Genomic DNA, 12,939 nt, shown 5'->3' with positions numbered 1-12,939 from the left:
TCATTTTTAAGCCAGTTTACATTTTTTATTTTATACTTTTTATCTTTATTCCTTTTCCAGCCTTTGAAAGCTGGAAACATTACAAATGTGTATGATGTAGAAAGGAACGGTCCCCATATCCTCAGCCTCCAGAGATCATCACTGGGGACATTTTAATTCTGTTCTTCGTAAGTGGTGACCCTCTCCTGCCTCTGTTGGCTTGTCTTTCTTTTAAAACTTGTAGCTAGTTTTACTTAACTGGATTTTTACTTTTTCAACTTTTTTCTTTCCTGACTTCAACCTCTACAAACCTTTTTTTTTTTAATTTTTGGATAGAGAATGTTGAACATGCACAAAAGCAGACAGAACAGTATAATGAAACCCCTTGTTTCCCTCTTGCAGCCCCGTCAACCCTGAAGCCATGGCCAGTCCACCCCAATCACATCCCACGTACCCCACGCCCCACTCCCAGCCCTTACGTGGACCTGCTAACTTCGTAACTGCCTTCGAAGGTCCTTCTCGGCCCTTCTGACTTCACTCTCTTTTGGCAATGAGGAGGGATCAAACGCCTGCCCTCCTGCACTCAGAACTTCTCATGAGCCGGTGCTCGGCTCCCTGTCGCAGGTCTGACCGGCTGACCTGGGCTTTCCCCGCTCCTGGAAGTTCCCAGACGTTGGGTGTGCCAGCCTCACATGTTCAGCTCCTCATTCCTTTCCTGTTAATGAAGGAGGCCATCGCTCAAATCATTTGGAAGGGGAAAAGTGGAATTTACTACCTGGGTGTTCCTCTTCCATGCTGTTCATATAAATTTAAACTTAGATTCCTGAGAATTAGATTGAACATGACAAAAATTGCTGTGTGGGCAGTTTAGTTGAGTACTTGCAGATTGATAGAGCCCTTTGTAATAATGAAGGAAAAAGGTTCTCTAAGCTGCTTGGTTCCAGAAGGTGAGGTCACCAGTTAAGGAGTTTGTAACTAACGCTCCTCATTAACCCTTTGCTGGGTGGCAAAAAGAAAATACAAAAAAAAAACCAGTCCACAGGCTCTTCAAATCCTGGCCTCAGGAGAACCTAAGAAATCATCTTGTACAACCCCCTTCTCAAGCCTGGGGACCTTACAATGCATTCAGATTTACTTGTCCCAGAATTTTTTACATTGACCCCTTTTAAGCTTTTGAAATATTCTCAAACCATCACCACGTCATGGCCATGGACTTCTGCCATGGCTTGCTGTACCAGTGGTCAACTTTTGCATTTGATTACATAACCAAATACCACACAGAACTGGAAGACATCAGAGTTTGAGGTGTCCCTCTTACCTGGCAGTCCAATCAGTGTTTCCACCAAAGTCAAAGGGAATTTGCTTACCCCAACTAAAAGATGGAGTTTGTTGTGTGACCACAAGGTGATCCAAGCCCAATTGCTTCTCAGCGATGGAGTCTGTCTCTAAAATTCAGTGGGATCAAAATAAGGTCAGGACCTGCATTCTGGCTGGATGTGGTGCCCTACATGAGGCCCCTCCTTGCTGGGGATGTCTGGACAGCAGGAAGTCCCTTGCTCTCAGTCCTCTTGGTTGTATTACCCTTTCTGAGCTCTCAGAACGCTGTTTTCTCACTCTTTTAAGACTCACGTTGTTGGGAAAACTGGCCACAAGGTCAAGAGGGTGACCCAAGCAAGAGCAGCGTGTTCCCGTCATGCAGACTGGATAGAAAGCAGTCTGTGGGCCAGGCAGCCCAATATCTGTTGCACGTGTCAGTGTGTCTAGTAGGTCATGCTTCTTTTCATCATCTACCTTTGTTTACCAAACGTATTACGTCACTGAAGGATTGCTTGACTTGGTTTGCCTGTCGGTGCCATTCCTGAGAGATCGTGGTCTTCTTCAGGCTGTTTTCAGTCCAGTGTGACCTCGGGTGCATTCGTAGAACCATGGTATGCAGTATGAGGCACTGACAGCATGAGGAAGTGAATGTGGTATATTCAGCTAATGTCATTTCTCTGCTTAAAACTCCCCAGTGGTTTCCCACTGTACTTGAAATAAAATCTAAATGCTTCGTCCAGGCCCATCAGGGCATCTCTTGTTGGGCCACCATCTACCTCACTAGCCTCTTAGCTTCCAGTTCTCTCCTTTCCAGTCTTCTGTTCCTTAGATGCACCCAGCTTGCTCCTACCTTCAAACCTCTGCTCTGGTTGTTCTCCTGCCTGGGATGCTCTCCCCCATGTCATCATGTGACATCCTTTTTGTATACACAGGTCTCAGTCTATTTCCTCAGAGAGACCTTTCCAAACTAAATCCGAGGTAGGTCCCAGGCATTCTCATCACCTCACCTGTTGTATGTTTTTTTAAAAAAAATTTTTTTTATTATTATTATTTGTTAATATTTATTTATTTGCCTGCATCGGGTCTTAGTTGCAGCACATGGGATCTTTGTTGCAGCATGCGGGATCTTTTGTTGTGGCACGCGGGCTCTTCGTTGCAGCATGTGGGCTTCCCTCTAGTTGTGGCACGTGGGCTCAGTAGTTGCGGCACACTGGCTCTCCGGTTGTAGGGCATGGGCTTAGTTGCTCCACGGCACGTGGGATCTTAGTTCCCCGACCAGGGATCGAACCTGCGTCCCCTGCATTGGAAGGCAGATGCTTAACCACTGGACCACCAGGGAAGTCCCCTAACCCTGTTTTATTTTCTTCAAAGTCCTTTCTACTATGGTAAGTAATCTTATCATTTATTTGTTTGCTTATTGTCTTTCTCTCCCCACGAGAATGTAAGCTCCACAGGAGAAGGGAGCTTGTCAGTCTTGTTTACTTGTATGTCTCCAGGGCCTAGAAAAAAAAGTACCTGCCACATAGTAGCAGCCTAATAAGTATGTGTTGAGTGGCTAATTGAGTGAATGTAGGTGGTTATTAGGAGCATGTTTGGGAGGAGGATGTTGAGGATTACGATAGTGACTCACAGCCAAGCCACATGGCTACTTAGCCCGAAGGAGAGAAGATCCAGGGGGCTACGTGCTAACTATGTAAACATTCAAAGCTGGTGCTATCCCCAAAGTAGAGCCTGCCCTGCTGGAAGAGATCTGCCACTTCACTCATTTCTCGAAGCCAGACTGCTATCCCCTGAGGAGATGGGCTTGTTCTGGGCGGCCCCATGGGGTAGAACTGGGCCACCAAGTGGGAACTCTAGGAAGATGTGTTTTGGCTCTACGGGGGAGACTTTTTTTTACATTGTCGTTGCTGTCTGAGGGTGGAGTGGACTATACTAGCGAGTAGTGGTTTCTCAGGCACGTCAGGTGTGCAAGCGAAAGTTGGACACACTCTGGGAAGACCCGGTGTGGGGAGGTATGGGGATCTAACTCTACGGTTAGACCAGGCAGGGTTTACAAGCCCTTTCAACCGGAGTGGCAACAAATCTACCCTATGTTTTTACTTTCTTATTCATTCAGTAAATGTCATATACCAGCTGTGCGCTCAGGCTTTCCGCCGCCCTTCATGCTTCCCCCTTACGGGGGGTGGGGAGGGGGTACCTACCTCAGGGCCCCCTTGCAGTGAGTGGTGGGGGGTTGGGGTCGGGGGAGGGCTGCAGGGAGGGTGTCAGACGCCGTAGGAAGACACAGAAGTCGGGAGGGGGGAGCCTGGTCTAGGTCATCGGGGAAAGCCTGCCAGAGGGCGTGGGCTTTACACAGTGGTCTGCAGAACTGGTGGAGGTCGTCAGGAAGAGAATCGGGAAAAACACCCTGAGGGAGAAGAGTGTGGAGCCTGATGGGTTTGAGCAGCTTAAGAAGTTCTGTTACAGTTTCTGGCACTTAAGGGCTTGGGGCCAGGAAAGTTGAACGTGCCCAGGGCAGACCCACATGGTAAAGAATTTTGTCATTACTTCTTTGTGAAGCAGTGATAGAGCACAGTGTGCGGGGGGGGGGGGGGGGGGGGGGCGGGGGGGGAAACAAGACGGAGGGGCTGGAACGGTGGCAGAAGCCAGCCCAGTAAGGCCTTGGAAGCCGGGTCTGCGCTGCGTGCCCGGGGCAGTGAGGGCCCCGCAGGGTTTAAGCAGTGGAGTGACACGGGGACTTGTATTTTGGAGAGAGCACTACCCTCAGTGTGGAAAACGGGTTTGAGAAATGGCGGGAGAGCCACACACAGGTTGTTAGATGGTCCTTGAAAGAAGCAGTGGTGGCCCTGACTAAAGTGGTGATTGGGAAGAAGAGAGATGAGCAGATTTCAGAGATGTTTGGGAGGGGAGTTCAGTGATGGATCGACACAGGCCAAGACAAACCTGGGGTGTTTCAGTTTGGGGCAGTTGCGGCGCCTTTTTTGGTTTAGTGGAGGTGATCCCATTTCCTGGGACGGAGAACACAGGGAGAGAAATGGTTTTGCTGGAGGTGGGGACTTTTGGAGGCGTGAGGCTGAGGTGCCTAGGGGACAGCTAAGTGGCAGTTCCCAGTAGACCCTTGTGTACGTCAGTCTGGAGCTCAGAGAGGTCTGGGCCGACGGCACCGACTGAGGAGCCTAAAGCAGAGAATTGCTGCCTGAACTCCTGGGAGTGGATGAGAGCCCAGGGGAAAGGGTAGGGTGGAAGAGAAGGCAGCCGGGCATGCCAGCATGTAAGGAGCAAGGAGAGGAAGAGGAGCCTGGGAGGGGGCAGGCACCCAGAGTGGGGCCTGGAGCCAGAGGAGGGAGAAATCGCCGGGCCCCAGATGCCCTCTGAAGGTCAGGCCAAGACACGCCTGAAAAGGTTTGGACATTAGGGACCTGGACAGAAGCAATTATTTTTTGCTTTTGCTAAATGAGGTATATTTAGCAACGTTGTTCCCCTATATTCTGGATTAAAAGGGGTGCCCCTACTGGGTCAAGAAGAGCCTCTGTCACCACAGTCCAATCTCAGCAGTGGGTAAAGGTGAACTCAAGTGACCGAAGTCTGGAAGGCCCTGGTCTCACTCCTGGTAAGGGAAGCGTGATACTTTCCCACCTGTAATAGCCTTGACCCTTTCAGGTACTTAGGACAGTCACTCTACCACCAGGTAGAGATGACTGTAAACTAGAAATGTAGAAAGGAATTGTTAGATCTTAAGGAGTTATAATTAAATAGAACTAGAGTTGACGGCTTAGTGGTTGTTCTGTAATGAGTCCCTGTTACGAGTGGCTAAAGAGATTGGCAGTGGGAACCAGGATGTGGCTGGGAACAGGGCTGGGAGAAGTCTCTGACAGGACTTCTGAATTCATAGCCAAGAATGTGGCTTCTATTGAATCATAAAAGATAGGGAGGGATTTCTAGCTGTGACCCACTGAGATGAAGAATTGGGTTGTATTATCTTGTCCTGGAGTTACCATGACAGTGGTTGGGGGGCAGGGGGTGGTAATAAAAGGAACAGAGGCTCTGAGTCTGACCTGGTTTTGAATCCAGGGTTTATTGCATACTAGCGAGGTAACCTTGGACAAGTGACATGGAGCCTCTCTGAGCCTCAGATGATTCCTTTGTGAAACACGGTTTATATGGCTCTTGTCAAAGGTACATTAATGTGTGTGGAGCCCCTGGCACAAAGAGATATTAAATAAATGGTCACTACTGCTATCCTTATCATTTTTATCATCATTATTGTCAAAATTACATTCATGTAGTTGTTGTAGATTACAAAACACTTTCACATGTTCTCACTGAAGTAAAAACAGATTTCAGCTCAACTTGCTCCCACAGAATGAGGTTTTGCAACCTTCCTCTGTCATAGCACTGGTAATACCATATTATCACCACACTGGTGTATCTGCCAACCCCATTAGACTGTGAGTGCCTTAAACAGAGGGGTCCTCTTATGGATGCCCAGTGCTAGAGTAATCTAGTGGTTCCGTTTCCACGCATCGTGGATCCACGTAAGGAAGCACTTTCTCACGAACAGAGCCCTTCAGAAGTAGAGCAAGTAGCTTCAAGATGTGAGCTCTCCCCGACCCCTCGCCGGGGGTATGTCAGGGGCCACCTGGCAGGGACATAGTTGAAATGGGGCTGAGCTGATTGGAAGGCTGGCTTAGAAGAGATGGTTCTTAAGCCCCTATTTACGTCCTATTAGTGCTTTAATTGGATGAAGCAGTTCTGGTGTCCACTCAAGTTCATTCACAGGAGCATTTGCGGACTTCCCTGGTGGCGCAGGGGACACGGGATCAATCCCTGGTCTGGGAAGATCCCACATGCCGCGGAGCAACTAAGCCCGTGCGCCACAACTACTGAGCCTGCGCTCTAGAGCCCGTGAGCCACAGCTACTGAGCCCACGCGCCGCAACTGCTGAAGCTTGTGTGCTCTAGGGCCCGCGTGCCGCAACTACTGAGCCCGCATGCTGCAACTAAAGCCCTTGTGCCTAGAGCCTGTGCTCTGCGATAAGAGAAGGCCCCGCAATGAGAAGTCTGCGTACTGCAATGACGAGTAGCCCCCTCTCACCGCAACTAGAGAAAGCCTGCGCGCAACAACAAAGACCCAACGTGGCCAAGAAAATTAATTAATTTAAAAAAAAAAAAGAAAAAAAAGAGGAACATTTGCATGTATTTAAGTTTGTGGGCCCTGTGCACAGTGAGCCAGACATGGCCGGCCTTGAGGACTCTTCCTTCCTGTGCTTCCCCAGCCCTTCAGAACTCACAGGACTCACCTTAACCCCAGTAGATGAATATTTTTTAATGTAAATGTTCGAAGTATAATTTTCTATGGCAGACACAGCGCATTTCAAACTTCAAACGGGTCCTGGGTGTTTTGGCAGCGTTTACTACATAACCTTTTGGATTTATATTTTCTCTTTCATAGAATAAAAACTTCAGTGCCACTACCTCAGGAGTTCCGCAAGTTCACATTATGTAAATATATGTAATAAAATATTTACTTAGGGTTTCCATAAAAAAGGTCCGAAGGAGAGAATAAGAGAGCTTCTCTTTGCTGGTTTTAGAGGCTCTTCTGGGAATTCTGAAATTTAAGCCTCTCAAATATGTTTGGATTGGCCCCCTTCATGTTTTATCTCCTGTAATGAACTCTTTGTCAGTTTGTCAATTTTGACTAAGGACAGAAAGTTCATGTGTAGTAACAACACACAGACTGAATCTAAAATTATGGTTTATATCATGATGTAATAATCCTTCTCTTGTCCTTTGGTCACTATTTACCTGTTGGGCTCGTGCATGATAATCCTGACTTCAGAAGAAGACACTTTGTTTTACCTTCTCCAAGTGTTGGCTTTAGATACTTGTAATATCAAAACTGGGAGTTGTTGAGCCGTCTGAGACGCTTGGCCGAATTCTGTTAGGGTTGAGTTCCTCGATCATTGCGGGGCAGGTTTCACTGCTCCCAGTGACCCAGCAACACAGCTGCATGGCTCACATGATGAGGCAGCTGAACTTTGAGCCACGCTGGTTTTCCTCAGCTTTCCAGACAGCCCTCTCCTCTGTGGGAAATAAGTCTGTTCTGTTATCCCATAGCAGCCAGTATTTCTTAGATGGACTTGGGTTTTCCCTAATGTATTAGTGTTACAGGACTGGGTGGAGAAACCCAATGCTGCCCTGTAGGAGTGTGAGACAGATGAGAGTGGGGAATCTTAAATTCTTTTCCATCCCTGAACCTTTTATTTTAACCGCCCCAAGTTTAAACATTTTTCCATTTTAAAAACAGGGAAGAATCATCTCCCAGTGAAGAAGGAATAGGAGGACAATAAATGGCTACAAAATTTGAGGCTAAAATGTGAGATACCTTAAGACTGATTATCCAGGTAACCAGAGGAAAGAGTGGTGACGTGTCAGTAACTCTTTCTGAGTCAACTTGGGAATCAGTCAGGATTCTTTTAGTGAGAATTCAAGTTCAGCTGGATCCTGGAGTTCAAATGAGGTCATCATGATCCTCCCTTTATTTCTTAGACCTATTATTTTCTATATTCGCATGATTATGTGGCAAAAATGTTTCGTTGGCAGCTCCAGACTTATTGTCTAGGGTCCTGGGAGAGAGACCCTCTTTTCTGAAGCCTGTATCAATCCCTGAAAACAGGCTCAGAATAGATCTCTTGATACTTGAGTCACATGCCTGTGCCTAGACCAATCACTATGAACAGGAATGGAGTATAACGGAATTCCATCAAGCACATACTTAAATTGTCAGCAGGTTCACCTTTGTGCTTGTGTCATCAGTGTGCTTCTGTCTGCCCATTATGCTTCCCCTCTGCAAACTATATGCCATTTCACATGTGTACTCTTTTCCATATTCTGTCCATTATATGCATTTTTGTGTGCATATAATCACATATACTCCATCTGATAGATGATTGATGGGATGTTCAAGAGGAAATCTTAAATGTATAACCTAACCAGCCCCCAAGCCCACTTTAGGTATGATTCTACCAGCCTGAGTCATCTGACCATGTCTCTGGTAGAACTCAGAGAGAAGACGGGGTCTGTTGAAAAAACAACTCCACCAGGAAGGGAAAGGGCAATTCTAAAATGGAAAAAAAGTAGGTCTTTTACCACAGTAGGCAAACAAATTGTTGATTCGTTCACTCGACAAACATTGAGTGCCTATGGTGTGTCAGGCATTCTTCTAGGCACTGGGCCTACAACAGTGGACTTGACACAAAAGGCCCTGCCTTACTGGAGCCTGCACTGTAGGGGCAGACAGTAAACACATGAGCCAATAAAGATGTGCTGTGATATCTGATAGTGATGAAAGCTCTGAAGAGAAGACGACGAGAAGCATCTTCAGTTATGGATTAGGTGCTTTAACAGAGGGCAGAGAATCTCTTCTTGTCCTGGGATTCTCTTTCAGTTGACCCTTATAAGGTAGGAAGGATTTTGATGGGCAGATCCTGTTGTGATTATTATCCCAAGCGTAAGAAAAAGCATGAGCCAAGCAAGCATCTGAATGGGATGAGGTAAGATACGTTCTGGGAATGGAAAGCAGTTTCCCATGACAGCTGCATGGAGAGGATGTGGAGGATGAGCCATAAGGCTGGCGAGGTGGACTGAGGCGAGCCCGGGCAAGGGCACGAGTAACAGGCTAAGGAGCGACATCAGCAGACCCATGGGTACGAGAGGGGTGTTAGCAACAGTGTGGAGGGCTAGGTGGGAGGGGGTGGAATCGAGGTAGGAAGGCCAGCCATGGGGCCGAGGAAAGGCTGTGGCCGGGGTAGACAGGAAGGGCAGTGCTTTCAGGGGCAGGGGCTGCAGGATTTAGGCATTAACTCCTTCTAGTGAGCTGTAAGGATTTGTCCGTCATCCAAAATGAGTCTTCTTTTACAAGTCTACTGATGTTTACTCAAAGACAAGAAGCCTTTAGAAATGGTAAACATTTGTAAAAATGGTTAATGTGATAAATGATTAATGGGATAAAAATGGTTAATGGTTAATGGGATAAAAATCTCATCATCTGTTGGCAGTACAATGAGGAAAGTAAATATAGCTCACACCGCAGTGGGTAGGTGGCGCACCGGGCCAGCCTGAAAATGGCAGCCTGTACTCCAAGCCCTGTGACCTCTGGGAGGGACATGCCTTCTCCGGATGGATTCCCAGGAGGGATTGCCCTTGCCTTCCATTCCAGGCTGATCAACCTTCTTGTGCATCTACAGGCAACTTTGAAGTGGGAGTTCACATCGCTGACGTCAGTTACTTTGTTCCTGAGGGATCCAGTCTGGATAAAGTGGCTGCTGAGAGAGCTACAAGTGTCTACTTGGTTCAGAAGGTAAAAATCAGTTTCCAGTTTCTTGGATTGAAAGATGTGCTTCTATTTAATCATCTTCCTTTGTTTGTTTGTTTGTTTCTCCTTAAAAACATCCATGAGGGACAGCAATCTTGTCTGAACATCTTTTCTCACATCTAATGAGATCTTTAAAAAATGGTTTTCCCCGGAAAAGTGTTTGCCCTCGGTTATTGTATGTTTTCCCGTTAGGCCCTTGTATGTCCAAGAGGAGCCAGACTGAGGCGTTCTCAAGGCAGGACACAGGCACTCATCTCAGGCCTTCAGACTGGCCCTGCCATGTAAGTAGCTCAGACAACTGGTCAGCTTCAGAAAGAAGCGAGGAACTTTCAAACTGCTGTTCCAAAGTGGGGCTCAGCAAAGTCGGCCCACACCGGTCACAGTTTTTGTAAAGTCTTATTGCCATACAGTCACACCTGTTCATTTACGTAATGTCTGAGGTGACGTCACACTACTGTAGGAGAATGGAATGAAAATTTACTAGTGGCCTTTTAAGAAAAAGTTTCGAACTCTGGTGTAAAGAGTGGGGGCTGATCTGCTCTTGACCTGCCCTTTACAAGGTAACCTGGTACATCCCAGAGGTGCAGAAGCAAAGGGAGCCAAGTCTGGGCTTTTCCTCTTAGTCCTGATGTTGCCTCTCTTGGTAAGTCACCGAGTCTCTCTAGACCTCCTTTGACAAGTACTTAATGATGAGCGCCAGGCACTGCCCTAGGCCTGGTGGTGAATAAAAGACCACACCTGAGTTATTCCCCCACTGAAGCTCATGAATTCCTCTCCAGGCTTCTCCCGCCTCCATTTGACAGTCTGTTCATCTGCTCATTTGGCTCATCTTACATCACTGACTGTATCATGACTTTCACCTCCTAACTTCCTTGAACCCGGTGATCCAGTTTTGGATTGCTACATACAACTGGCTTGACCCTTCCCTCCTCCCATGCCCTTGGACATGACTTCTGATGTTTGCACTTTGACTGCACTTAGGTGAGGGCTGTATCCCCTCCGTCTACCCACGTATCCCATGGCCTTCTGGCAGCTGGGAGCCCTCCACCTGGCCCCGTCTCTCAGGGGCGAGAAAGCAGCCCAGGTGCCAAACCTGCTCCATTCTGGGAACTTCCAAACGTCATCACCTAGAGAAAGGAGACAGCTACCCAGTCTCCCTCCACTGCCTGCTCTGATTGGCAGCTCCCACTGCCAGCACGCCTGTGTGCCCACACAGCTGGCAGAGGAAAAGCCAGGCTCTGAGCACTGCCCTCACTCGCAGCATGTCCTGGGAGGCCACTGTACTTTGGGGTCCTCCCTCTCTAACTTCTGGGAAAATTCAGCCTGCTGCCTGCTCCGGATGGAAGTATCTCGTGGGGTGCCAGGCTGTAGGTTTGAGAACACCAGCAGCATAGGGATCCTGGAGAGGCCCTGGAAAGGCGGTTCTCCGAGCCCCTGACCTTTATGAACCTGCAGATCTTGGCACAGCACTGAGACACATCTGCAGGACAGCATTCCCCTGCTCTTAGGTATCGCTGGCCTCTCTTCACTTCCACCCCTTCCAGACAGGGGCTTGGGAAGCTCATGCTCCTGAGCACACGCATCCCCGCTTCCTGCTGGTTTCCGGTATGCACTGGCCCTTTTGTGGACGTGCTGTCTAGACCCTGGCAAGGAGGCCACTGGGGGGGTCTGTGTGCTGCTCACTCTGAAAACACCCCACCCCTAGAGTCCCAGGAACCTGACTCCATGCTTTTATGACTGGGCCATGGCCGTAGGGAAAGACTAGTGTCATCTTGGCAATGCTAAGGGTGGTAGCAGATCTTTTTAAGAGGCAGTGTTCTCCTGGGCTGTTTTCTTTTCCTAGCTAGAGATCTGAAAACGGTCACTGACTACTTCACATCGGTTCTCCTGGATGACCCTGTGGCACCACCGCCATACCTACCACCTCCCCATCACATCATTTCCTGGAATATACCATCTGCCAGGGGTCTATTCAGACACAAAGACAGAGGAACCATATTCCAAATGCATGATTGGCCTGGGGCCCAAGGCTTGTAAGTTCACCCAACTGTTACGGCATAATTTCATTCCAAGTCTGAAACCAAGGCTCTCTACAAATAGAGGCACCAACTTCTGTCAAGGGTTTCTTAGCCTCTCCCTCTTGCCTGTGGAGCCCACTTCTGCCAGAACTACCACAGCTTCAACACGGCCATCATCTAAGGTTTTCACCCATTCCATAAACCCAAGACCTTCTGTTGCTGTCCTCTGAGGCACAGTATTAGGACTCCTGGCACCTCAGCCATACCTGGTGGCATGTGTGACATGTGGAAGATGGACTTCCATACATACCTCTGCCAGGTCCAACAGACCATGTCATTTGGCCTTTGAGTGGCCCGGCCGTCTACTAGCAATAAAAGCACAGAATCTCTACTGAACAGAAGGGTTGCTGCACAGTGGAATCATCATTCATTTCCCCAACCCTGCCTTGTACAGATCCATTACGCCCCCACTTACATACATGGTCCCGGACCACTTACACCAGCAGTCTTCATGCCGGCCTCAGGAGGGGTATGTTCTAGAATCCCTGGACTCCATTTCCAGCAAAGTGCCTATGTGGTGCCCACAAAGGTGTTGGCAGTTCTAGAACAGAAGTCTTCCAGGACAGTCCAAAAGTTCCTAGGATTTCTAGCATTTACCAAGTTCCTCTCACGTTTCCAACCTGTCCACCCCAATAACTAACCTCTCAGAAGGGAAGAGACAAAAATTAACTCAAAACGAATCACAGACCTCAATGTGAAATGTAAAACTATAAAACTCCTAGAAGATAACATTGGAGAAATTTTAGATGCCCTTGGTTTGGCAATGACTATTTATTTATTTATTTTATTTATTTATTTTACATTTACTTATTTTTGGCTGCATTGGGTCTTCATCGCAGCGCGCAGTCTTTCTCTAGTTGTGGCAAGCAGGGGCTACTCTTCATTGCGGTGTGCAGGCTTCTCATTGCAGTGGCTTCTCTTGTTGCAGAGCACGGACTCTAGGCGTGAGGGCTTCAGTAGTTGCAGCACATGGGCTCAGTAGTTGCAGCACATGGGCTCAGTAGTTGCAGCACACGGACTCTAGGGTGGGCAAGCTTCAGTAGTTGTGGTGCGTGGGCTCAGTAGTTGTGGCGCATGGGCTTAGCTGCTCCACGGCATGTGGGATCTTCCCAGACCAGGGATCGAACCCATGTCCCCTGCATTGGCAGGCGATTCTTAACCACTGCGCCACCAGGGAAGTCCAGCAATGACC

General features: G+C 48.1%; 1 protein-coding gene across 8 annotated transcripts in view; it reads left to right on the top strand.

The window, feature by feature from the left end:
• The window catches only part of DIS3L2 (DIS3 like 3'-5' exoribonuclease 2), a 373,385-nt gene that overhangs the window by 248,001 nt on the left and 112,445 nt on the right, over positions 1-12,939 (top strand). For 7 of the 8 annotated variants that reach the window (XM_027118351.1, XM_027118355.1, XM_027118369.1 and 4 more), the window contains one exon: positions 9,542-9,654. In XM_027118351.1, coding sequence (XP_026974152.1) covers positions 9,542-9,654 — 113 coding nt within the window. Of the gene's footprint in view, positions 1-9,541; positions 9,655-9,861; positions 9,951-12,939 lie in introns of all 8 variants that reach the window. The other variant, XR_003435198.1, reaches the window with a different exon arrangement.

This window comes from Aethalodelphis obliquidens, unplaced genomic scaffold (assembly GCF_003676395.1).
Source record: "Aethalodelphis obliquidens isolate GAN/ISIS:26980383/991018 unplaced genomic scaffold, ASM367639v1 scaffold2, whole genome shotgun sequence".
In the NCBI taxonomy this organism is placed as follows: Eukaryota; Metazoa; Chordata; class Mammalia; order Artiodactyla; family Delphinidae; genus Aethalodelphis; species Aethalodelphis obliquidens.
This window is presented reverse-complemented; position numbering and strand designations above follow the sequence as displayed.